This window comes from Phascolarctos cinereus, unplaced genomic scaffold (assembly GCF_003287225.1).
Source record: "Phascolarctos cinereus isolate Bilbo 61053 unplaced genomic scaffold, phaCin_HiC Scaffold_4;HRSCAF=312, whole genome shotgun sequence".
In the NCBI taxonomy this organism is placed as follows: Eukaryota; Metazoa; Chordata; class Mammalia; order Diprotodontia; family Phascolarctidae; genus Phascolarctos; species Phascolarctos cinereus.
Genome location: NW_027555847.1, coordinates 321,970,341 through 321,998,093, shown reverse-complemented (window position 1 = coordinate 321,998,093; position 27,753 = coordinate 321,970,341). Strand labels below are relative to the sequence as shown.

The 27,753-nt window shown below is 35.1% G+C and overlaps 1 protein-coding gene and 1 pseudogene across 6 annotated transcripts in view; both read right to left on the bottom strand.

Moving 5' to 3' along the window:
• Window positions 1-681: 681 nt before the first annotated feature.
• Window positions 682-27,753, bottom strand: part of TENT2 (terminal nucleotidyltransferase 2) — a 71,492-nt gene continuing 44,420 nt past the window's right edge. For 4 of the 6 annotated variants that reach the window (XM_020998396.2, XM_020998399.2, XM_020998398.2 and 1 more), the window contains 4 exons: window positions 21,988-22,124; window positions 12,592-12,683; window positions 2,799-2,878; window positions 682-816 (listed from right to left, as the gene is read on the bottom strand). In XM_020998396.2, coding sequence (XP_020854055.1) covers window positions 742-816; window positions 2,799-2,878; window positions 12,592-12,683; window positions 21,988-22,124 — 384 coding nt within the window. In that variant the 3' untranslated portion in view covers window positions 682-741. Of the gene's footprint in view, window positions 817-2,798; window positions 2,879-9,176; window positions 9,363-10,527; window positions 10,663-12,591; window positions 12,684-21,987; window positions 22,125-27,753 lie in introns of those variants that run through there. The other 2 variants (XR_013486135.1, XR_002326811.1) reach the window with 2 other exon arrangements.
• LOC110216527 (protein kish-A pseudogene) lies at window positions 15,089-20,517 on the bottom strand (annotated as a pseudogene).

Here is a 27,753-nt window from a genome sequence, read left to right as displayed (position 1 = left end):
AATAAAAATTGAAAAATGCTGAGTACACGAAAACAGCTCATTGCATTGAGCTACGATAAATACCCGGAGTATGTCAACTTTTGAGTAGATTTTTCCAAAGAATCGATCATAATGGGTACAGTGTTCATAGGACTATGATGCAAAATGTATTATTGTTCCAACAAGAAAAAGTAATTCCAATAGTAACCCAAATGTACTCTCCTGTCCTATGCTAACATGGTCAAATCCTAAGGCCCCCATCTACCCTAGAAATTTAAACAAAAAAATTTATGTCAACTTTTTTTTTTTGCTTCAACTTTCATTTTGCAGCAGATCTGGACAATGAAATAGCAACTGAATGTTGCTAAACTTTGAGTATAATTGATCACACCTTTCCCACAAATTAACAAATGTCTTCTGTGTTAATATGGTATAATTACATTTTGATCCTTCTGAAGTCCTTTTAATTGCTCTGACCACTTTCATAAATACAGTTAATTTTGTGTTCTGAAATTTATGGCAAAACAGCCTTTACTTAAGTCAACAATGTATATACATTTTTAGAAATGCATTTTTAAACTAAGGTTTATAGTAGCAAATGCCATAATAAAATATGCAATCTTTTATACAAATATTTTTAACAAAATCTGAAAAAAGAAAATATTAATTAAAAATAAACCATGATGGAGGGAACAAAATACATTGAGGTGTTAATAACATCCTTTATTTCTCAGAAGTAATTAGGAATGAATTAGAAGCCAGTTATCTATTCTGCATAGTAGCTCTTAAAGGTAATATACTGTTCAAGTCTCTCTTGCTTTTCAATCTGTGCCATGACTGGGAAAGAGAAAAAAAAAGCATTCTTAAAAATCTACATTTGCTTTATTTATATATTCATTACCTTTCAAAGAAACAGGTAACACGATTTTAAATTTTTCACCTGATCTAGTTCAACAATTAAAAAATAATGGCTTTTTTTCATAATTCTTTACCTCACTAGCTATATAATTTCACTATTCCAACAAGGAAGGAGAATCAGAGTAATACTAAAATGGTAAACCCCATATCATATGTAACTGGGAACTCAAGAGCACTATTCACAAAGGAGAGTCATCAACAATTTTTATATGGGGGTCCTTTTAGGCTTACTCAAGATTTGTATTTAGCAAAAGCTGAAGTTCTTTCTAATATGTTCTGAGTTTAATCAGTGAACTTTATGATTAGTAGCATTATCTGTACAAAAAGCTATATATCAATAAAATCAATTAACTTTGTTTAACAAGTTAATATTGATAAGCAAATGCTTAAAAGCTACTCTAAGTGTACTTATTTACCTCAACCTCTATGCCTCAATTGTCAATCTTCAGAAAGTGTGAAGAAATTCATCATCATTCACTTAGGGACCAATTTTCCCAGATTAGTTAGTTTAGTTGGTACTCAAGTCTTTCCAACTTGGTAGATACTGCCATGGCTTGCCCACTGCTTGCATAGCCTTTTGAGTACTCAGGGTCACCTCCATTTCTCAACGAGGGAATCATGTAGGACTTTAAAAAAGGTATATCTGCTTAGAAGTGGAAGTAATATGTATTTTAAAACACCTTTCACTTGATTCTCACAATAACCCTTGTAAGGTAGGCTGGGCAAGAAACAGAAGAAACTAACGGTCAATCTTCAAACAAGAAGACTGATAATAAAACATACTTTCTCCTCTCCTCCTGGTAGACAGGTTTTGGACTGAAGGGGTAGTATGAGGAATAGGCTATCAGACATAGCCTATGTATTATTAATTTATTTTGTTTACCTCTACTTCTTTGCTAAAAAGGAAGGTTCCACATGGTAGATGAAAAAGTATTACTGGGAAGCTATGATGAAGTTTTAAAAAAAGGATAAAACTCTTTTAAAATGGGGAAACCAAGGCTCAGAAAAGTTAAATGATCTGCACACTTTACAAGGTACATAGCCATAATCCAAAAACTGATACCACATCCAGTGTTGTTTCTATTACATCAGAAACAATGCTCCTAGCCACACATTCTACTTTTGTTCTGACTTGCAAATTAGGGAAAGCCAAATTTCAGGCACTGCTTTTAACACTCACAATGGCACTTTTATCTCACAAACAACGTCCATTTTCTCTCTATTTTTTTTATGACCCCTAAAGGACCCTCACAGTTTAATTAGTTTACTCTTTGTGTTCCTAGGACAATACCTTACCCATAATATAAACTCAGCAAATGTTTGTTGAATTTAAATGAACCTACAACTTTTGTTTTAGGTGCTTGTTTTTTTAATTCCCCAAATATACCACACTAGAGTTTTATACTATGACATTAGGAAGAGGGGAAAGATTTCTGGCAAAAGGAACTACTGTATTGGGCACATAAATATGGGGCAAAACAGAGTAAGTAAATGCCGACTGCTCTGCATTTTTTCTTGCTTAGTGTGGTTCACACACAAACAGGTAGAAGAGATGCAGTCCTTTTAAGTCAGACATCTACAGTAAAACTCCCAGAAACTAGTGGAAAGCATTCCAAAGACTATTTCTAGCTCCTGAGAGGTTGCAGTGGATATTATTCAGAGTATAAATTACTATGCAAATTCACATATGCCCACATTTCCTTGGACTTGTCTATTTAATTCCAAGTAATAAATGTTTTTATTGTATAAGAATACAGGGTACACATTATTCTTAAAGATTATAAAAAAGTAGTGTTTCATATTAAATGTTTTTTTGTCTTCCAAATACTATTTGGCCACTGATTCTGGAATTCACCAAAACCTAAGAAAATAATACTTTCAATTCTGAAGCATTGATTTACCTTGAGAAATTCATCCTTGATCATGTCAAACTTCTGCTTTTCATGCACAGCTCTGGCTGTATTTGTTCCATCAAATGGTTCTGGAATGTTAGATGCGCACAGTAAGAATTTGTTAAAACTACTGCTCATATAAAATTTTACTGTTCATATCTTCATGTATATACTATCCAGTGTAAAAAAAAAAGTAGAAAAGTCCAGTGGTAAGTTGGATTTACAAAGCCAAAGCTTAGGTGTGAAGTAAAGACAGATTTAGAAATCATAAGCACTGATGTGAGAGTTGAAGTTGTGAGTGTGGAAGACCAAACCTTTCTAAGTTAGAAAGGAGAAAGAAGGGGAAACAAAATTTGGTTGAAGGAGTGAGCAACTCCATAACAACTCTAAGCAGAGACTCAAAGGAAAAAAATGACTTTCCATAAAGACTACATGAATATTAAGGAAAAAAATGAAATAAAAGGCTCAAAGAAAGAAATGGAAGAAAAACAGTTTCTAAGAGAAAGTGGTAAATTTTGTCCAAGAAACAAAATCCCTGAAAACATGAATAGACCAACTAGAAACCATTAACTCTGTGAGATAACAAGCAATATTAGAACAAAATTTAAAAATTGAAAAAATTTAAGATCTCAGATATCAAAAACAACTGACTTGGAAAACAGGTCAAAAAGAGAAAATTTAAGAATCGCTGAACTTCGTGAAAACCATGATCAAAGGGAAAAAAAGCCTAAATGCTATATTTCAAGAAATCATAAATGAAAACTTCGGATCTATTAGAACAAGAGAGCAAAGAAAAGATAGGAATAATCTGTCATCTCCTGAAAGGAATCTCTAAAAAAGGTCTTACAAATGTCATAGCTAAAATTCAGAGCTCTCAACATCAAAGAAAAAAAAGACTGCAAATAGCCATAAAGAGAGTTCAGAGACCAAGGAACCATGGTTAGGATCACACAAGCCTTCACAGCTTCTACTATAAAACAAGAGAACCCAGGATATAATATTTCAAAAGGCAAAAGAGATAAAGGCTTACAATAAAAAACAATGTTCTCTGCAGAGCTAAATATAAACCTACAGGTGAAAAACAATGGACCTTTAGTGGAATAGAGGACTTTGAAACATTTTGGATGAAAATACCAGAACTAAGAAGGAGCTTTAAAATACAAACACAAGAGTCCAGAAAAACATAGAAAGGCAAAATGATTTTAACAACTGGAAAGAGCTATATGATGATGTAGTGCTAACATCCTAATAGAGAGAAAATAAACAACTATCCCTTTAGAATCTTTATGTCTTCAAAAGGTATTAAAGAGTTAAACAAGAAAAAGAGAGGTCATGGGGGTGAACTGGTCAGTTCTGAGGGACTGAAGGGAGAGTAAAAGAAGAATATACACTTGTGGGGGAAGTAGAAAGATGATGCTGAATTTGATATTTCTCATAACTGGAGTACCTGAGAAGGGTATACGAAAACATGGAAGAAGTAGAAAGAGGGAATGGGCGTTAGATAAACCTCATTTTTATGTAAAATGGAAAAAAGGGGTTGAAGATACCATTATTGGTGTAGAGATATATCGAATACAACAAAATTAAGCAGAAATGGGGGAAAATACGAAGAGAGAATAGCTGTAAACAAGCAAACTTCATGAGCCTGAGAAGGGATCTGAGGGGGTGGGGTAGGGGAAGAAAAGCAAGAACCAGAATTTACGTGTCTGCCTTAGCTTACTCTTAGACAACTGGGGAATTACTGAACAAATTGTGGCATATGAATATAATGTGACATAACATTATTGTTCTATAATAAATGATGAAAGAGACAATTTCAGAGAATCCTAAGTATTGGGAACTGACAGAACTAGCAGAACCAGGAAAACAAATTATACAAGAACACCAAGAGGAAAAACAATTTTGAAAGATTTAAGAGCTCTAATCAAAGCAACTACAAACCAAGTCTGCGTAGGACTTATGATGAAGCATGTTACCTACCTCCTAACAGAGAAATCATGGACACAAAGTAGAGACATACATTTTCAGATATGGACAATATATAGATTCTTTTTGCTTAACTATGCTTATTGGTTAAAAGGGGTTCACCCAACTGCTTCTCTCAGTTTTTTAAATGAAGGAAAGGAGGCATTGCCAGGGAGTTAACAATAATTATGTGAAAAAGGGGGTGAGGGGTAAAACTGATAATTTTTTTTAATGCATAGTAGAGAAAAGAAGGAATTTCAGAATGAAGCAAAGACCAGCAAGACAATTTTTAAAGTAACATGTAGAATTTACATACATATATGCATATATATAAATATATGTGTGTGTGTGTGTGTGTGTATACATATATATGCATATACACAGAGAGAGGGAGCATGAGTAAGCAATATTATATGCAAATCAATGGTTTCATATATAATTCTTTTGTGCTTGCCTGTGTTTATGGAAATGTTCTTTGTTTGTGTTTGGAATGAAAAAAATTGGGACCAAAAAAACCTACTGGATATGGCAAATCACTGGTGACTTGTCAGATTATGGTAGAGTGAAGAAGGGGTTAAGATTATAGAGGGGTAAAGAATGGGTGGTGAGGAAATAGAGCAAATTCCAACTACTCATTTGAAAAGTTTACTGTTGAAATAAACGAGATAATAGCTAAAAGGCAGTAGGGTCAACTGAAAATTTTTCCAGGATATAAAGTATCACTGAAAGACAGAGAGAAAAATGGAGAGAGAGAGGGAGAAACTGAAAATACTAGAGACAGAGGACAATTAAGAGAACATGGTCCTAGAGGAAGTAAGAAGGCATGAGATTAAGAGCACAGGTGCAAATGTTAACCTCAGAAAGGCAGAGGGACATAATTTCCTTAGATAAGAGGATAACCAGCAAGATATTTAGAGAGAGTGATTCTGAGGATAGATATGGAAGTTTATCCTGGATTGCCATGATGTTTTCAATAAAACAAAAAGTGAGGTCATCTGATTAAGGGGAGGAAGGAGATGACAGAAGTAGGGATTCACTAATATACATTTAGAACAATCATTCTATGTAGAAGAGAACCAATCACAGAAGACTGCTCATCAGCAGTGAGGGTGCAATTGAGTTTCTTAGAAAAGCAGAGTGAGATTCAGACAGAAACAACAGTCTGAAATTTTTCTTTGAGATGTAAAATAATATATTTTATACAAATTAATGGTCCACATTAGTGCCTCAAATCCAAAAGTTATGGGCTGGAATAAGATTATATTCCTGACTAAAGTAGGATTTCCTTTCCAAAGGTGAGATAAATGGATGAGCATCAGTCTTGATACTAAAAAGAGGCACAGTAATTTTGTATGGGCTAACAAGAATACGGGATAGGTTAGTGAAAGGAGGTATGTACCTGAAAGCTTAACTCCATTTGCATTTTAATAAAGAATACAGATGTTTAGACTCAGAGCTTCTAATACTCCTGAAAACGTATTGCCCAGATTGTAGATTACAAAATGCAGTTTATGGGGGGAAGGAAGAAGAGAGAGAGGAGGTATGACAGAGTGGAAAAAGGGGAAGAGATTGTCAAAAAGATAGGCCAACAATGAACTAGGCCCAGAAATGAATAGAAAGAGTATTGCATTTGGGAAACATAGTGTTTTCAATGATTCACAAGTTGCTTGATGCCACAAAAGCCATCATCAATGTTCTCTTTATGATGCTACATGGCTGAAAATTGCTGAATAAAAATAATAAACTTCAAGGTTTACAAAGTACAAAGGTACCTGCAATACCCTCATGAAGTAGGCACTCTTAAATCTATCTTATAAATAAGGAAACAGAAGTTTGTGGAAGTTAAACAATTTTTCCAGTGTCATAAAGCTAGTACATACTCACATTTTGTAAGAGGAGGTCATGGAATTATAGATGTACTGAAACACAATTTCTAAAATTTCCCCCTTCTGTTTACTTCAAATTTGTGTATTTCTTTAAACACATCTATTCAGTGAGTTCATCTATTCTCATGGCTTCAGCTACTAGGCAGTTGTGCCCAAGGCCTCTAAAGCCTAATCTCCATTTTTGACCTTCATTTGCACTCCAGGCCAAAGGATATTTCATTTAGACACCCTAGTGTCTTTTCAAACTCTTCATTAGAATATACTAAAGCTCAGTGCAGAAATGGAACATAGGCAAGTAGGTATAGGAACTCCTAGTGGTAAATGGAAAGAGGATAAACCACAGAGCCAGAGAAGTATTAGGGATTTGGCAGAAACTTTGCCAAAGGAGGGCCACTGGGCATACTGCTAAGTATTGTCATGAAAAAGACAGAGTACACCTTAGACGTGCAGAAAGTCCATGATACAGATAGCTTATATGATGTTGCTATGAAGCTTTGTTCAGGAGCTTCCAAGAAGTTAACAACTAGTATAAACCAGGCAATCTGTCAGAGCAGTTAGCTACAATAGTAATAAGTAAAAGATCTGAGAACAAAGTAATGAGCTACAACAGCGACAGATGATAAGAGAAATTTTTGTGGAACTTTCAGAGGGTGGTTTGTGGGGTTTTTTGTGTTTGTAGTTTTGCCATTGTCAGGTAGCAGCTAGCTATTATTATGACATTAGAAAATCTAGGTTGTTTTCTCTACCAGGAAAGAGTGAAAGAAACTCAAATCTTCAGATTATTAAGGAGAATGAAGTGTTCTTTGAAAAACACTGAAGTGCTTAAAGAGGAAAAAAACAAGGAAGAAAGAATCTGAAGAGGCCGAAGGACATTTTGAACTGTATCAGGAGGTTGAAGGGCAAAAGAGGACACAGAGAAGGAAGAGCACAGTAAAGACCACTGAAGCTCTGGAAATATGTAATGCTTAAAGGTTCTTTCCATAAGAGGATCCAACCTTAAAGGAGAAGGCAGATTATTTTGCTCCAAGAAATGATGATGGGAAGCAGGCATATTCTTAAAACTATAATACAATGAGCTTAACTGAACTCTTGGCAAAATTCTACAAAAAATTATTAAAGGGATAGTTTATGAGCAATTAATGAAAAAAAAAACCCAATGATCACTATAAGCCAGCCCTCCCTGGATTTAGCACAAATAGCTTAACTTTATTTTTTAAAGACAGATTACTAGGCTGGTATATTTGTAAAGAACCCTATAGTAGACAATGGCTTTAAGAATCTGAAAAAGGTGGTAAAACCTGTGATTCTGTAATCTAGCAAAGATGGTAAAATAGATGGCATGGACTTCAAACGAAGATTATGGATAACATCAGAGCTGGATTTGAGTATACTTCTCACAGTAATCTTCTGCACAAGCTGGACAGATGTGGGTTATTTTGATAATACAACTAGATTGATTTGGAAACAGTAAGATGTATTCAAAGAGAAATAATTTATGGCAATGACAATCTGGGAGGAGGCTTCTAATAAGAGTGCTCCAGTGACCTGTCCCTAGTGTTACACTACTCAATATTTTTATCAATTATTTGGATAAGGACAGACAGCATAATTATCAAAAATGCAGATGGGACAAAGCTAGAGGGAAATCACTAATATACTGCAGAAAAGAGATAGGATCCAAAAAGATACTGAAGGCTAGGATAGTGCAAATCTATTAAGATGAAATTTAATACAGATACGTGTAAGCTCCTACACTTGAAACAAAATAATCAACTGCAAAAGTCAACCCTCATTGTGCTCATAAGCTCACTAAGAACTTCAGATTTTTTTTCATGTCAGCTGTCATCTAGCCACAAGACCCTCATCCTATACTTCTGCAACTGACTGTTTCATTACAACAAGATGACAAGCTGATATAATTTCAGGCTTCATGAATACAGAGTTCAGAATGAGGAAGGTGAGAGCCCTGATAGGTTAAACCACATCTAGAATTACTATGTTCAGTTATGAGGACAATATTGTAAAAATCATTTTGACAAATTACATCAGATATAACGGAAGGTGATAAGGGTGAAAAAAGAGCTGTAGAAGCTGTTATGTGGAAGAGGGATCAGATTCATCTTATTAAGCTTTAAAGAGTAGGGCTATCCAGGGGCAATATATGGAAACTACAGAAAGAGAGACTTCAGATTTACATAAGGGAAAGCTTCATAAGAATTATGAGCTGTCCAAAAGCAAAATAAGCAACCTCAAAAGGTAGTGGGATCCTTATCACTAAGGTTAATCAAACAGAGGCTGGATGACCATTTGTCAGGCATATTGTACAGGGAAATTCCTATTCGAGTATGCATTGAACTTGATGATGTCTGAGTTCTCTTTCCAACCCTGAGATTCTGTGAAGATAAGCAGTAAGACTGTGGTGGATCAATAGTCTTGAACCAGCACAGGGAAACAAGTAACATTGTAACTCCTTTGCTCTCAGAGAAATGAGAAGCAGAGAGATAAGAAAAAAGGTAAGAACTCGTAAAAGGCACACATTTTTAATGCCAGCAAATTCCACTCTCTATGATGACAAGTACTTCTTCAGTGACAGAACAAGCTGCATGTGCTACAATGAAGGATCAGAGTCCAGCTGGCATTTGGGCACAATTGTCAAATGCCCTTTGCTAGTTCTGAGGTAGAGGCACATGTTTTTGGCAGCTCCTCTTCCCTCTCCAGGAAGCTGTGGGAAAATAAGTCCAGTTACTTGAAGATGAAAGGGAAGAAGTTAGGAAGAGTGACAGATGGACATACACATACTAATAGGCGTGAGTGGATAAAGCCCAACCTCAAATGAAATGCTACACCACCTCAAACACAAACAGTCCCTTGGACCCTGGTGAAGGAGGTATGCACCAGTACTCTCTTGACTTCATATATATACATATATATATTTGTTTCTTCAATGGAAGCTGAGTTTTAATTACCCATATTTAAATATTCATTCAAGATTCTTGCCAATGAAAAACTAATTTGTGCTTAAAATGAAACAAGGAAATGGATAATAATACTTGTTTAATCCAAGTGCATGACAAAAACATAACAAAGAAATACTGTTTAAGTAGAGAAAATTCTTCATAACAATCTCAAAATATATTGGAATTCTTATCCTATAAACATATAGGATGATATACTGGAGGATATACTCTAACTCTATCCTCAGAAAGAGGTTTCAACTGAACTGTTTTAAATTCTACTTAGTTTTATGTACTTTTGGTACCCAGACTGATTCCATATTGAATACTAAAATTTATTGGATATCAATACCATAATTCCGGTATAGCACTAGTCTGTTTTAATGAAGTTGTAAGAACAATTTTTATTTAAAAAAAAAATCTAAGTAAATGTGACATTACACATTCCAAATTATGCTCTAAATGGAAACAAATATTATAGTCACATAAACATGTCAATAATAATTTCAAACACTGCTCTTGTATTTCACAGCTTAGAAGACTATTATTATTTGAGACTTGTTTTGCACTATAGTATTTTTTTAATGGGAAAATATAGTTTGCCATAAAAGACCAAATTTTATCAGGTTAGATACTTTAAAGCAACCAATATTTAGGAAATAAAATATATGTTCATTTTGTACTTTAATTCAGTTAAAAAGCCCAGTAGCAAAATGTTTAATATTTTCTACAAACATTTATTAAACAACCACTGGACGACCAAAGCAGTATGCCAGGTGCCACTTCTAAATTATTTTCACTTATAATAACTTTTATACACGTAGGTTTTTAATGATCATCCAGTTACTTTAACAAATCTAGCCTAAACTCTTACTACATCTAGCTGCCATAAATTAATAACAAAATACTAAAATTTTAGAAAGAAACACTTGCCTATCATTCGGAGGCACCTAAAAAACATCATGGAGGTGAATAAGTGCTTGGCCAGGTGGACAGGCAGGTGGTACAGGGAGTTCCTCAGAGCATCCAGCCTAACCCTCTCACACAATCCAGGGTGTTATCTTTGCCCTAGAAACCAAAGAAGCAGGCACTTGCAGCTACTTCCTCAGCATTACTTGAGTTCCCAGCTTTATTCTAGAAGCTTTAAATAGTTTTGCCTAACTGGAGGCAAGGCCAGGAAAGAAGCCAATGCTCTATAGTTCCCACAAAGGATGAGGTAAAGTTCTAGCTATCAAATCCCAGATGGGTATTTTATTATTGTCCCCTAATCTGTCTTGGTAAAAAGATAGAGCAAGTAAGAAATTACACTATACCTTTTACTTAAATTCCAAGATTAAAACATGCATATTCCTTATTATTTATTTCATATTGTTTATTCCAATAGGAGAGCTGATACAACTGATTACATATATCTTTAACTACAAATACTATACAGGAATGGAAACTAGCATGTGTGTAGACAACTTACCTTTTAAATGCACAAATACATGAAGGATTTATTGTTATCTGACTGTAGAGAATGCAAAGTTTGAGAATATTTACAACTTAAATGAGAGGCACTAGAGTCAAGACAGGTTAAGTCTATGGGCTTTAAACCCACTAAGTCTTTAATCCTCAGTTTTCTCTTCTGTAAAATGAAGATAACTGTAGCACTTACCTCACAGGGATGTCATAATAATTAAGTGAGAAAATGTATGTAATTCTTTTTATAAACAGAAATTAAACCTGACTCAAGGTCTGAACTTTTTCCACTGTCATGAAATCTCTAATTATCTTTTAAATATTGCCTCATATTTGTTTTCAAATTACTTTCTATTTTCAAAATCATTTGAAAAATGTTTAACTTTATATAAATGATTTGAAGAGGATACAACATATTCAACTTTGCTTTAAATAAAGAGCAATTCTACAGTGCACAAATGCTCGTTGCTTGAGGCACGTTATAACCACATGGCCCAATCCATGCATGACTATATGGAGTGTATAAACAGCTTACATTTAGATATCACTTTTGTAGACAATCACACATGATCCTTATAACATCCCTATAAGGAAGATTTTGTATAAGTAACATTATCATCTCCATTTTAAAGACCACAGGATAATAGGTTTAGAGGTTGAAGGGATTTCAGGGTTCATCTACTACTTCTCTCTATTTCACAGATGAGGAAATTCAGGCTGAGAGAACATAAGTGACTCGCTGCAAATCACAGCAAGAGTGAGCAGTAGAGCTGGGAATTAAACCAAGGTTGTCTTCATCCAACACCAGTGTTATTCTCACTGTTAGCATGCTTCCTCACTATCAAATTCCCTTTCTTTGTAACTCAAAAAGGTAAACAGATATCAATGAAACTACAATCTAATCTAAATTAATGTACTAATCACGATCTAATTTATCCAAAGAGTTCCTGAATATTTAACACCTAAAATCAAGTAAAACATTTATATTTTTATATCTAAATAGCCTAAAAAGTTGAAGAAAAAATATTAAAGTATAAGCACCTTATACTTTATATCAATAGTATGACTGACCAGGAAGTGCTCCAAATTGCTCCAAAAGGTGAAAGACTAAAGAGTAAATAAAAACTGCACCATTTTCTCCAACTAAAGCAGACTATCTTTGACTAGTTCTTCATAGCTATGTGATTCTGGGTAAGTCATTTAACTTCTCAATGACTGAAGCTAATCTCAGAGACTGTAACTGCAGAGTAGGTTCCAATCTTCATCGGTATAGAGAGTCTCCTTACCATGAATCAGCTCCCTATATTTTTGCAATTAGAGGTCCAAACCCTTTCCCCCCTTAAAAATATAAATTTAGAAATAATTTCATTATAGAATATTGTATGTCCTCAAGTAGCCCTGAAAGAGAAGGAAAAAAGGCCCTAAAATATGAAATTCATCACAAATAAATGTAATCACAAACTAAATTATTCAACCAATTCATGCAGTAACACCAAAAAATGGTAAATAATTGTAAGAATGCGTAAAAAAAATTACCTTCTACACAGATGAATTTATTTCTCCACTCAACACCATCAGGTCTTGGAAGAGCTTTGGCTTCACGAACTGAAATCATTTTGTTGTTCCAGCTAAAAAAAAATTACTTTTGTTAATCAAGTGATTTTTTTTCAAGTAAAAACATTCTCTTCCTCACACCTGATGCCTCATAGTGACATGGAATGACCCTAGGCTCTCAAAGGCCATGCCAGCAAAGTAGAAGTTCTAGAAGTTTCTACCACGTTGGGAAGGCTTCAAGTGCAGTCCCAGTAATAAATTATGATTCCTTTCTAAGGACCAGCCTAGCTGAATAGTGAAGCTAATCAACAGGAGGCTGGCCATCTGGTTATGAGTTCTTTGGCCATGGCAACCTACAGAAAAATAAAATCCAGAAAATGACCATGTGGTTCTATTTCTGTTTCTGTAGTGAGAATGGCAAAGAAAGGCAGAAAGGGGTGCTAAAAATTACATAGGATTTAGACCCTTTTTAAACAGCAAATTAACTTTTGGTACTTTAAATGTGAGATTCCTGTTCAAAACTGAAGCATAACAATCTTGACATTTTTGCTATAAATGAAACCAGAAGACAAAATGGAAGTTGTAGCTTTAATGGAAGGATGCCTCCTTGGAGGGATAAAGGAATTTTCAGCATCATTCTACTATGGATATAAAAAAAAAAACATTTCAGAGGATATGTGATCAACTCATCTTGAAGTGTTTTAAGTATTTGCAAAAAGACAACCATAATAACTGTAGTTTATGAGATTACATCCATTTCACAGATAACAAAAAAGAGAATTTCTATTAAAAAATACAAAAACCTCTTGCAAATCAAGTCAATATATGTATATTTTAATACATGGTGATTTCAAAGATAGCATAGCAGAGAATAGTAAAAAAATAGGTTACAAATATGGTTCAGTGGTAAGAAGTGAGCGAGGACAAAGGCTTGTAGAAGCCACAAGCCTATATGTCCTGAGTATTTTCTTAAAGAAGAGAGATGAAAGGCACTGGTGAATAACAAATAACTAAATATGAGAATGATTATATTTTAAAATACAGGGAACAACTGACAGAAGTGAGTCATTTTGAATTAGCTGTTTATGTATAATCAAACTCATTAGGGCAAAGATAAACATAAATACCAAATCAAGAAACAACAAAGATAAAAAGATATGGCACATTACTAAGGCACTACAATCTGACCTACTTAAACAAGTTATTAGGGATAGGATTAGGGGATGGACTTGTGATTTTATTGCTATAGCAAACTCCTGATGAGAAAATACTATACCAATGTAAGTCAGAACCATTTATGCAACTTCTAATCATAGAGAGTTGTCTAGAGCACTAAGTTAAGTGACTTGCCCAGAGTCATACACCCAATATTTATCAGAGGTGGAACTTGAATCAAGGTTTCTTCCTGGCTCTAAGTCCATCTCTGTAACCATTTTATAATGGTTACATTATAATAGCACATTAACTTAAACAAGCTGCTAGGATAAAGGACCCAAGATGGTGGAGTAAAGGCAGCAACCTAGCTGAACTCTCCCAATATTTTCTTCCAAACAACTTTTAAAAACTCTTCAAAGCAAATTTTGCAGTGGAAGAACCAACAAAAGGTCAAGTGAGATATTTTTCCAACCTAAGATAACTTAAGAGGTCAGCAGGAGAGGTCTGTAACACCAGGGTGGGAACCTAGCCCAAGTGCTTCAACAGCAACACAAGGGTTGGATCTGGTGACAGCCATGACAGCCCCTTGCAACATGGCAGCAGTGGCAAGCAGCTTCAGGAACTCTTAGTCAAGAGACATTAAAGGGATTGGATAACTGGTCAGAAAGAAAGTACAGGGGGCCAGCTACTAGCACAAAGTGTAGCAGGCACTGATTGGCAACCCTACTGCCCAGAAGTAGTTCTGGGTCAAAGTTCCAGAGTAGAAAAGACCCTTGTGGTCACTCACAAAGGAGCAGGGTCCTTGGTCACAGCTCCAAGAGAAAGAGCAGTGCTAGCATTTGTGGCTGCAGGGGAGCAAGGGCCCTTCCTGAATAAAGACCTAGGAAAGCAGTGACCACACCTCTCTACAAAACACACCACAATGGAAGCACTGAAAACTTGCAAATTCCTAGAACTACTTCTGAAAATAACTGCATGAAAAAGTCTGAAGCTTGGGATAGTACCTCCCCACCCCTAGGTGAACCAAGCCTAACTTGAACAAAAAGTTCAAAGTCAAGAAACAGGCTGGAAAAATGAACACACAACAAAAGAAGAACTCAACAGTAAAAAGGTACTGTGATGGCAGGGAAGACCAAGACATAAACTCAGAAGGAAAGAGCAATGTGAAAACAATGACAACCAAAACCTCAAGAAAAAATACTAACTGGACCAAAGCTCAAAAAGAAGTCTTAGAAGAGTATAAGTGACAGAAGAAAAATTGTAAAAAAAAAAATGAGGGAAAAAAAGAAAATGAGAAGAAAAAAAAGAAATGAGAGTGACGCAAGAAAATTATGAAAAGAGAATTAACAGCTTGGTAAAAGAGGCACAAAAAATACTGAAGAAAACAACACCTTAAAAAACAGCATTGGTGAAAGAAGCTCAAAAATTCCCTAAAGGAAAGAATTCTTTGGAAAGCAGGACTGGCCAAATGGAAAAAGCTCACTGAAGAAAATAATTCCTTAAAAACCAGACTTGAGTAAGTGGAAGCTAATGATTCCACATTAAGAAACAATAAAACAAAGTCAAATAAAAAAATAGAAAATGTGAAATATCTCATGATAAAACAATTGACCTGGAAAACAGACCAAGAAATGATACTTTAAGAATTATTTAGACTACCTGAAAACCATGATCAAAAAAAGAGCTTAAACATCATATTTCAAGAAATTATCAAGGAAAATTGCCCTGGTATCCTAGAGCCAGAAAATAAAACAAAAACTGAAAGAATTCACCAATCACCTCCTAAAAGAGATACCAAAATGAAAAACTCTTAGGAATATTATAGCCAAATTCCAGAGCTCCCATGTCAAGGAGAAAATATTGCAAGTAGCCAGAAAGAAACAATTCAAATATCATGGAGCCATAGTCAGGAACATACAAGATTTAGTAGGTTCTGTGTTAAAAGAGCAGAGGTCTTAGAATGATATTCCAGAAGGCAATGGAGAAGAATTACAACCAAGAATCACCTACCCAGCAAAACTAAGTGTAATCCTTCAGAAAAAAAAAATTGGTTATTTAATGAAATAGCGGACTTTCAAGCCCTGATGAAAAGACAAGAACAAAATAGAAAATTTTATATTCAAATACAAGCCTCAAGAGATGCATAAAAAAGGCAAACATAAACCAGTAATGATTAGGGATTCATTAAAGTTAAACTGTTTATATTCCTACATGGAAAGATGATACCTCTAACTTCTATCATTATTATCATCAGGGCAGTTAGAATGAGTCTATATAGACAGAGGGCATAGGTGTGAGTCAATTATGTCGGGATGATCTAGAATAAAAAATTAAGAAGTGAGAAAGAGGGATGTGCTGGGAGAAGAAGGAAGGGAGAGGTAGAATGGCAAAATTTTTCTCACATAAAAAAGGCATGCAAGGAAGAGCTTTCAGAGTGGAGGAGAAAATGGGGGCAAAGGGGAAATGGCAAGCAATGTTTGAACCTCACTCTCATAGAAATTGGTTCAATGAGGGAAGACTATATATACCCACTCAGTAGCGTACAGAAATCTATCTTACCCAAGAGTGGAAGGGAATAAGAAAGAGATATGGGGAGGGGAGTGATAAAAGGGAGAGTAGACTAAGGGAGGCAGTGGTCAGAAGCAACACAGACTTTTGAGGAATGACAGGATAAAAAGAGAAAAACAATGTAAATGGGATGAGCTCACTCATAAAATGGAAATAGGTAGCAGAATGAATTAAAAACCAGAATCTAATGATATGTTGTGCACAAGAGACACACTTGAAACAGAAAGACACACAGAGTTAAAATAGAGGACTGGAGCAGAATCTATTATGCTTCAGTTGAAGTAGAAAGGGCAGAGGTAGGAATAATGATCTCAGACAAAGCAAAAACAAAAACAGACTTAATTTTTTTTTTGAGCAAGAATTGTATTAAGTTGGTCTACAACCTGCCAACACAAGGAACCCACTAAAAAAAATTAAATTTTTCACAAGTTTTTAACTCTACTTTGAAATTGACTGAACTTCAGTTGAAACAATGAAATTTTAAGTATACTCAATCATGAAAATTTCCCTTTTTGCTTTCACCTTGAAGACCCATAAAAATAACTGCATTCTCACAGAGTACATAAATTATTTTTATAATTTGTTGTTTTAAAAGTTACTGATGTTATTCTTTTGTTCAACCTGAAAACAATTTGCAACAAATATTTTTAAGAATAGAGTATACTAAATTGGTGAATTTGATACAGCTCAATACCTGCATATAGCAGTTACATATCTTTGGACATCTAAAAGACACCAGATCAAGTTATCAAAAAAAAAATCATTTGTTTGGATCAAGTGATTTATTTTCAAGGTCTTTTTTTTTATGTAGTTTGAATTTCTGGCAACAAAAATAAAACTGTTTCACTATTAAAGACTTGAGATCTCAATCAATGAAACCCAGGAACCATCAACCATCAATCATTTGAATAAAAGCTTAACACACATGTAGATCCAGATTTCAAGGGGAAATACTGCAGTCAACTTTCCTTATAATTCTTTGTTTTAACTGAGAAAATCTATAAGAATTCATGTTTTTTATAACGGGATCTGAAAACAATACTTTTCTTGTAACACTCTTACATACAATCTTAGCAATTTCTCTGTATATGTACTGCATAGATTGACTTCATAAAGTTGGAAAATACAGTAAAACTACAGATAAAACTCAGTACATATTGAGTTGGCTAGGTAAAACATGTCTAAAGCATTAGTAGATAAAAATACAATTTTTATGAACCTTTGCATAATATCCAACCATTTTTCTCAAATGAAAAAATGTTCGTTACAGAAATGTTCTCATATAAGGATACAATTCACCCCCACCCCAATCATACAGAAAGGAACTTGGGAAATCATTTACCAAGTCTGCTCTCTACTATATGCAATAGAAACTCCTCCTTTGGATCAACAGGCGACATAAAAGAATGCCATTTACAGAATGCCATTGTAGTGACAGAACTATAAATAACGTCGATCATTATGCAGATATCAATCCACTGTGGTATTAATAGTTGCATCTTATATAGAGAACAACCTTGGTCCATTAACACATATAATTGAGAACAGCAGCCAGGAGTCTTTCAATCAATGTACACAGTTGAAAGGGTCAATAATCACTCTTCTCATTGTTTTCTGTAGGCAAGTCCTTTATCTATAGAAATCTGACAGCAATTAAATTCTGAACAAGAGGCTGAAAGCCATTACTATACAGCATACTGCTACACAGGGACTCTCGTTCATCAATTCTGCCACATTTCCAAAATATACCCAACGGTCCAGTTTTATTTTTGTCGAAGAGGCTAGGAACCAAGGATCAGATATATACACGGGCACATATAAAGATTACTGTCAGTTGGCTCTGAAAGTTGAAAATGGCAGATATAGTGAGACTTCTGATATCCCCAGCCACATCACTCTTCTGGGGCAATGGGAAAAACAGACCTAATTAAAAGAGATAATCAGGGAACTACAATCTGCTAAAAGGTACCATGAAGACAATGAAGTAATGTTGAAAAATTTTTTTACAAAAATTTCACAAATCACAAAAATTTACAAATTTGATAAAAATTTCTCTGATAAAGACCTTATTTCTCAAATATACAGAGAACTGAATCAAATTTATAAAAAATAAAAGTCATTCCCCAGTTGATAAATGGTCAAAGCATATGAACAAGCAGTTTTCACAAGGAGAAATCAAAGCTATCTACTGTCATATGAAAAAATGCTCTAAATCACCATTGATTAGAGAAACCAAATCAAAACAACTCTGAAGTGCTACCTCATATCTGTCAGAAATGACAAAGCCGGAAGGAATGAGGGAAAACAGGTACATGAATAAACTGTTGGTGGTATTGTGAACTGGTCCAAACTTTCTGGTAAACAATTTGGAAATATACACAAAGGGTTATGAAATGTGCATAACCTTTGACCCAGCAACACCATTTCTAGGTCTGTACCCAAAAGAAATCAAAGAAAAAGAAAAAGGAATTACATGTTCAAAAATATTTATAGCAGCTCTTTTTGTGGTAGCACAGAATTGGAAATTGAGGAGATGCTCACCAACTGAGGAAGGGCTGAACAAGTTGTGGCATATAACTGTTATGGAATACTACTGTACTATAAGAAATGGCAAGAGGTGGGTTCAGAAGAAAACATGGCAAGGCCTATATGAATTGATGCAAAGCAAAGTAAGAAGAATCAGATCATTGTGTACAATAAGAGCAATGCTGTAATGGTAATCATAAAATGATCTAAGACAATTCCAAAAGACTCATAATGAAAAACTGTGATCTCACCTCCAGAGACAGAAATGTGAACTCTGCAAACACAGAAGTATAATTTTCTTATTTTTGGTTTTTTTTGCTTTCTTCCTTTTTTTGTGATATGGCTAATATGGAAATATGTTTTGCATGATTTCACATGTGTAATTGATATCTTTTTACTTTGTCTTCTCAGTGGGTGGGAAAGGATATGAAGGCAGGGAGAGAATTTGCAACTCAATTTAAAAAGAAAATAATGCTTAAAATAAATAATAAATTGAAAATACATTTCTTAAAAAAAAAAACCAAGCTGCTAATGCCTAAAAATAGTATACAAGTGAAAGAATAGACACTTACATAATCAACATTTCCTAAGGAAGTTTAATCAATGGAAATAAATTTCCTGAAAGAAAACAAAGCCCATAAACTGACTCATTCCCAAATAAACTCTTTACTCAGTAAGTATGGCAGCCCAAGGCAACACTGCTCTCGAATATAAACTAAAATATTCTAATCAATATACTCTAATCAAAGCTCCTCATTTTAGAAATGAACAAACTGAGGTTTTGTCAATTCTACTTCTGCAACATTTGGCTCCTCTACACCACTAATACCAGCCTCTAATTAACTCTTTCATGGACTTAGTAGAAGGAAGATGATTTTAAAAGTCTGAAGACTGCTGCAGAGTACTTTTTGTGAAAAAATACCTTTTCCTTACACATTCCTTCAATAAGGATACCCTCAATGTGTACACAGATTATACTTAGAGATACTTTGTAACACTGGGAAAGTAGACATATGGGTTGACAGTTCTTATTCTGTGTGTGTATGGTGGGGGGAAGAGGGGAGGTGAGGGAGGGAGGGAGAGAGAGAGATCTGTTTTTTTCCTACTCATATTGCTACCCTCCTTCTCTTCTCTTTTAGGTATCTTGACAACTGATCATTTAACTCTATCAACTCTATATTTTAAAATTTCCCAGGATGGGTGTAAGGAGGATTTTGTTATTCTTTTTTAGGTAACAGTTCCCAGGATCCAGGGCCAAAACAATGTTTACCACAACTGTGCAATGAGATACAAGGATGACATAAAGTAATATTTACTACATTTGTGCTGTGCTAAGTTATGATGATATTGCTAAAGTTAACCTGTGAGCTTATTACTGGCTAATCGCCTTCTTTGTTTGCTTCTCTATAAATCAAGAAAGCACTGGTCAGTGAGTGGGATTTGGGATTTGGAGAATGCACAGATAAATGCATGTATGACTGCCTCAACTGACCCCCACTAAGGCTTGGGGGGGGGATTTAGGGGAATGCACCAGCTGGAATGTTGTGCCTGTCTTAACTAGCCCCCATCGAGTCACAGGGGTTATTGCCCACTACCCTCTTCTGGCCCGCCCCTGCGAGAAAGGTGATTGGGGAATCCTGTAGGAGTTGGTGCTCCCATTACCAGGAACCCACTGTGATAGAATAGTAAGAATAAATCATTATTTAACCCCTCCGAAGCTGTCTACCTGTCTGCCCAGATCAAGAGTGAACCTGTTAGAGGCTGGAGCCCAAAAACTCCAGTGATGTCTCCAGTGCCTCTTGTGTTACAATGGGGAGGCTAGGTGGCACAGTAAATAGAGCACTGGCCCTGAAGTCAGGAGGATCTGAGTTCAAATCTATCCTTCAACACTTATTAGCTGGGTAACCCTGGGCAAGTTATATAACTCCAGCTGCCTCAAGAAAAAAAAATTTCCCAGGATGGAACAAAATGGCTACAAAAAATTCATGATATGCATTAATTCCATTTCTTATATTTCCTTTTAAAATGTTTTTGTACTCCTTAGCTTTATTCAAATCACTAAAACATGAGACATAATACAAATATTCTCACCTTTGGGATTTAAAATGAAGTATCTTTAGGTCATGTCTTCCTTAAACTAACAAATTCTTCAACAAAACATACTGGCTATAAGTCTAGAAATTAACAAGCTATTCTATCCTCAGCTAAAGAATATTGCCACATGGAAACTTCTAGCTAATATTCTACAACTACTGTGTATAATTCATCAATAAACTTTGAGGAGACATTCTGAAAACAAATGAACTTTTTAATAAACGAATATGAGACTCAATTCTTTGAATGAGAACAAAATCATGAATTTTATATACGCATATGTGTACATGTATATTTATATATACATATAGACACACATACATGTAAATACACAGAAGCTTCACCATTAATACTATACTTGAATTAAATGAGCTAACTAGTACTACCTTTTCTCTATAAATCTCTTCTTTCTGTCACACGTTCACCCACATCAATTTTTTCCACCTCAGATAATCAGAGCCCAGCAGGCAGGATTTCATATAATTCCTTTCTGTACAGAACTAAACTCTGGTTCATTAATAAATGGTTTTGGAAGACAATGAATATCTAAGAAGTGCTTAACTAAGTGTTATTACTAGGGAGAGTATTCTTCTCCCCTCTCCAACCCAGAAAGATTTTTCAAAACGAAATTATATCAAAAGAATACTTTTTTCTCCAGTTAGTAACCTATTCTTTTATGCACAAAAATTTCATTGTCTTTTGATGTTATGAAGGAACTGCACATCAGAATTATATATAATAAAACAACTACTTTTTAAAGAGTTATACTGAAAAAAACCTTTCAAATATTTTTGTTGTTGTATACGAAATTCACTTTCTGAAACAAATCAAAGTTATGACTGGGATAGCCACTGTTTGTGAAAATATTGAGTTTTTGTCTCTCTTTTAATTTCATAGTGTAAAAGCATCACCTCAACCCTCCTCCTTTAGCCTATAAAGCACTCATTTCTGAACCAATTACAAAAAAACATTTTCAGAACAAATTTACAACATTCAATTATACAAAAGTCAACAAATATAAACTGTATGACTTACTCAAATTCTGTGGCATAATATTTGAGGAAGCCCAATAACAAGTCCCCAAGAGCTGACCCATTCTTTGAGAGGTAAGGAGGAATGGTATATGGAGCTTGATGTACAAGGTGCAGCTGCATAGAAGAACTAAAGGATTCCTGTCAAAATGAAAAGGAAAAAATATATAGCAATTTGTAAAGCACACAACTCAAAGACTTCATGTAATCTGATCTACAGTATTCTGGAGAAAGCACGGGTGATATTTTCTCTTATGTATCTTATCTATGATACCTTCTCTGCCACAAACAACATGGAATTTGGGGATTTGAGAAGGCATATTTCCAATTCAGTTTTTCACCAAGGTTTTGGCAGTCTTTAGTACAGCCTAGGAAGTACCTAAAAAATTGATGTTCCAATTCTTGGCTTGGATAAACTGAAATGTAGGAACCTCACTATAAAAGGAACTCATAACACTGAAGGGTATTTACCAATACATATGGAAAAGATTTCATTCACGTCTAATTGAGGTTTGCATAAAACATCTGGTAAGTGATAAAAAGTTGCTGTATTTGCTTTGAAATGTTCTATACATTCTATTCTAGCCATCTAAAAATAGTGTCCAGAATTCCTTAATTAACTTTAGATTCCCTTGTATCCCAGAACACACTTTTGGAAAATATGTATTTTACAGTGTCACATACAAGGGCTCTCCACACAACACACAGAGGATAAAAATATTCTTCTCACTAGGATGACAAGACTAAAATAAGAAAGCAGCATCCAAGTTTAAGTAAAATTCCCAAATTCTCTCTAGTAGGAGATCAGGAAATTAGAGATAAAGATATCAATTCAAAATAACCAGTTACCGAATAAAGGCAAAGTAAGCACATTTAAAATGAAATCTGAAATTCTAAGATGAAATGATAAAGGTAAGTATATTTAGTTTGATGTCATACACAAAATAGGACCTCAGAACCACTAATATTGAAAATTAAAATACGATAAAGCATACATCTATAGCATTGCCAACCTTTTCTAACTAATAAATTTTAACAAGTTTTCTTCAAAATAAAGTTCTATATCAGCCATGATTTGTAATGGCAGGGAGAGAGAGGAAAAAGGAAGAGAGGAAAAAAGGAAGAAAACAAACACCTATGTTACAGGTATTCTGTTAAATGTTTTACAAATATTATCTCATTTGACCCTCACAACAACCCTGGGAGGTACTTGCTGTTACTATTCCCATTTTACAGGTGAGGAAACTGAGGCAGAGGTGAAATGATTTGTCCAGGGTCACACAGCATTACGTCTCTGAGCCTGGATTTGAATTCAAGGCTTCCTGACTCCAGGACCAGTACTCTAGCCATTGCAAAAGAGTCAGTCTCAGAGTAATAAAGTCTTTTGACATTTATTATGTGACCCTGGGTGAGTCAGTCTCAGGTAAATCTTTATGTCTATATAAATGTTGGAGCAGGCACGGATCTGCATTGGTAGGGGAACTTTCCTTGATAGGAGCTTTTGGTTTTGTTTTTTCTTCCCAATGAAAAAACAGGTACAATCCATTTAAAACTGATGCTATTAAATGAGTCCATCTATGTATCAATAAACATAAAATCTTAAAATCTGAATAGAAAGCTTAAACAAAAGACAAGAAGTTGCAAGGTAAGATATGAAGAACTATAATCCCTGATCTATTTAAATACCGTTAAGACCTTGGGTGAATGATTTGTTCAAGGTTCCTATCACAAAAGGACACTCAGCTTGTTTTCATTACTATATGGATACAAGATCAAGAAAGAGTCACTAAGTAACAAGGTGTAAAGATCCAATAATCCCCTCTAAAATTTTGCCAGTTATCAAAGTCAAGCTCACTGACAGTTTCTGGAATCTACTCTTTTCCTCTTAGAAAAAAAACATTTTTTTTTTTGCATTCTCCAGTTTTCTACTATCTCTGCAATTCTCAAGGGTCCCTGAAAAAATACTGCATTCAAACATTTAGGGCCTATTTCCTGCAAAGTACTGATAAATTCTAAATACGATACAAAGATACATCTGTAAGAATATCCTGTCATTTCTGTAAGCTGGTAAATGATTCTTCTGAGTCAGGCGAGAAAATAATTTAAAACAACTGTGCGCTTTCTTATATCATCCATCTCTTAATCATGTTTCTTCTAACCTGAAGAACATGACAGAGAAGATGGAAACAAACTGGGAACTGGAACAGTGTAGTTTTTTCTGTCATCTGTTGCAAGCAAGAGGCATATCCCCCTTCCTTATTCTTTGTCCTCTAAATATACCTAAATAAGTGATTTTTGTTATCCTAAAGGATTTTTTAAAAGTAAAACCCACCTAATCTGGCCATGTCTTCTCTTCACAGGACCATGTGACTTTTTTGGAGTAATTATGATTATATCCCCTTACTCCCAAACTACTTAGTATTTAACTACTTTTTTTACATATATATGTACTTATTAACATTTTTAGGCTATTTATATTTTTTTATGTACTTGTCTTGCCATTAGATATAAGCTCATTCTGAGTAGGAATTGTTTCATTCTTTGTACCTATATCTCCAGAGCCTAACACAGCAGGCACATGGAAGGCACTTAATAAAAACTTGTTGATTGACTGCTCTCTTTCAATCTGATATGACCATGGGCTCTTTAAACAGCCCTCGGTAAATTATATCAGTCATTTAAAAAAATAATTTTTTAAACTTTCTTTTTCCTGGGTTTGGTCTGTGTTTTCTTTTACAACATGACTAACAGGGGAATGTTTTGTATGACTGCACATGTATAACAAATATCAAATTGCTTACCTTTTCAATAAGGGTGGAGATTAGGGAGACAATTTAGAATCAAAATTTTTAAAAGTGAATGTAATTGGAAAGAAAAATGAAATATTTAAATCTTAAAGAGTTATAGAAATACTAGCAATTATTACTGCTAACTTCATTGAGTATGCCCTCAATTACTAGTAACTTCCCTCCCTAACTACAATGTTTATTTTGTGTGTGTGTATACATATATGTATATATGTTCTCCCCTAATAAAATGTAAGCTCCTTGAGTATAAGGATTCTTCCTACTTTGTAGTTTTATTGCAAATGCCTAGCAGAGCATCTGGCACATAACAAGCATTTAACAAATGCTTATTGAATGACTGATTAATAGGGGTCATTTCCAGCTCTCTTCCAGTTTATAATCCTATGACATACTATGGTGCTTTGGTATACAGATATCTGAAATCATAAGTATCTTTCCAAGCTACATTTGAATTTATGAGATAGTTTGCCCACCCCTATTGTCTACCATAATTGATTTATCTGAGCATTCTTCTACTACCTACATTTTCAGTTTAAAGCCTTTTCAGTAAACATTCTTCACAATACCTATGAAATGCACTCTGTTCCAGGACATCATTCTGGTACACTACACTATGATTCAAATCCCATTTTCAATTACTCCTTATGTCTCATCTCTTCATTTTTAATATCTCCTTTCCTTTTCAAAGTTCCAACTTTTACTCGAAAGAAGTGGCAAAAAAAACCACAATCTGTGTTTCAAAGTTCTTCATTTTCCTACCTTGGACTCTGATTATCATGATAGCTACTTTCCAGGTTTTTTATGGAGGCTCAGTTCAGCTTGTTATTAATATATTTTTCAAAGGGTAGTGGTTGTGAGTTCTCTATTATATCTCAGATGCATGCTTGAGGAAAAGAACAAGCCTCTTGATTGGCCATGTCAGATCTAAAAAAGGATGCTTGTGCACTGCCTGGCAAGAAATCATTAATTATGACTACTCTCATTTCTAGAAACATTAATAGTCTGTGCACCTTCACACAGCTGTAGAGCCTTCTTACTGTTCTGTAACAGAAGTAATCTTAGCTTCTTAGAAAATTGATTTACCCTTCATGTGAAGAGTCTCATACCTCTTGTATCTAGGAGTTCAGGATTTCTTTTCATTTTTTGAGCTTCCACTAATGGTACAGTGAAAAAAATGTTGGGTTTGGAGTCAAGAGGATCTAGGTTCAAATCCTAGTTCTGCTATTTATCACCTTAGGCAACTTACTTCTCAGCCTCAATTCGCCCATCCGGAAAATGAGAGGACTATATTCTATAATCACTAATCCTTCTAGCTCTATGTCCATAATCCTATGATCCTTTCTTTTCTTGTGTCACATTTTCCTTTTTCTTTTTTTCCAGGTAGGCAATCGGGGTTAAGTGACTTGCTCAGGGTCACACAGCTAGTGTCAAGTGTCTGAGGCCAGATTTAAACTCAGGTCCCCCTGACTCCAGGCCCAGTGCTCTAACTACTGCACCACCCAGCTCACAATAGTCTTAATTCCTCTTGTTGTCCTCAGCATTTTTTTCTTCCTGCCTTCTTTCATACTTTTTGCTTCTATTCCTCCAGACTGTCCATTTCTGTGTGTTTGAATTCCCAATCTTCTGTTCTCTCTACTGTTTCTTGGGTGAGGTTTACCATGATGGATTCAAGTTTTTTTGCTCCGTCAATTATTTCTGCTGTGCAGGCCATAAATTCTGTTTTCACAATTCTTATTTTTCTCTTATAACATTAAGGAACATTCTGCTGTGGTTCCATGCTCCCTTGGGAATTCACACAGTCCTCTACCTCATCAGATGTTGACGTTTATTCATGGGTGTCTGGACTCATTCAGAAGATCTGGAGGCCACCTATCCTTCTGTTAGTATCTTCCCTGTTGGTCTATCTGCCTATGCTTAAGATATTTGAGTAAGTTTTCTTCTTCCTGAGATTTCTGGTCATTTCAGTCTTTTTTCCTTACATTCCCCTATAGCTCAGGGAACATTGATAGCAGTTTCCTGGAGCTTGCCCTCAAAGCTGTCGCTGTCTGGCTTTAGTCTCTGCTCTAATTTAGAGCTCTAGAGAAGGGAATGGACCAGGGAAGGAGATACAGAATGACAGAACCTAGTGCCAATTGGATGTCAGTCTCCTTGCTTCAGGCCTGCTGGACCCATATACACACGGAAGCCTACTCCAGATCCATCCTCAGTTCTTTTAGTACTGAGTATTCAGAGACTGAGACTGAAGCACAAAGTGTTGCCACAACACCAGCCAGAACAAGCTGTTTTCTTTTGGGGGGTGGGGTGAGTGGAGGTCTAAGGGTGGGGGGGGAGGCAAGGGCATTTGCTTGCAGAATTGAGTTTTTGCAAGTCTGGCAGACCAAAATGAGGTCTGGGGTGGAGAAGAGAGTACAGAATGACTGTATTAGGGATTAGTCTACTCTATCGTTCCTTCTTTAGGGATTTTGGTACCTTAGACCAGTGGTGTCAAACTCAAATAGATACCTGCTGGCCAAATACTGAATCAGAAAACCATAAATTAAGATTATCTAAATTGTATTATATTTGTATTTACTTTGCTAAGTATTTCCCAATTCCATTTTAATCTGGTTCAGAGTTTATTTATGATAGGAGTTTGATATTTCTATCTTTAACCAATTTAAACAACTGAAATTCTGAAGTTGCTTTATCTCTTGTGGCATAATACTTATTTAGGAGAGGTATGAGAAGTGAGGATCAGAGAAAATGTCTAGTCCTCTTCCATTTTGTTGGTCATGTGGCCTGGAAGACCTGGTTTCCTTCACAGACTATTTCTTCTACCTTCTTCAAGCTCTAATAAACATTACTTAAATCATTTCACTTTATCCTCAAGCAAGATCACCTTGCACAACCATACCTGGAAATTGTCTTCATCAGGAACACAAACCATACCATGAACTCAAAAGCCCAACAAGTCAATGAAACAA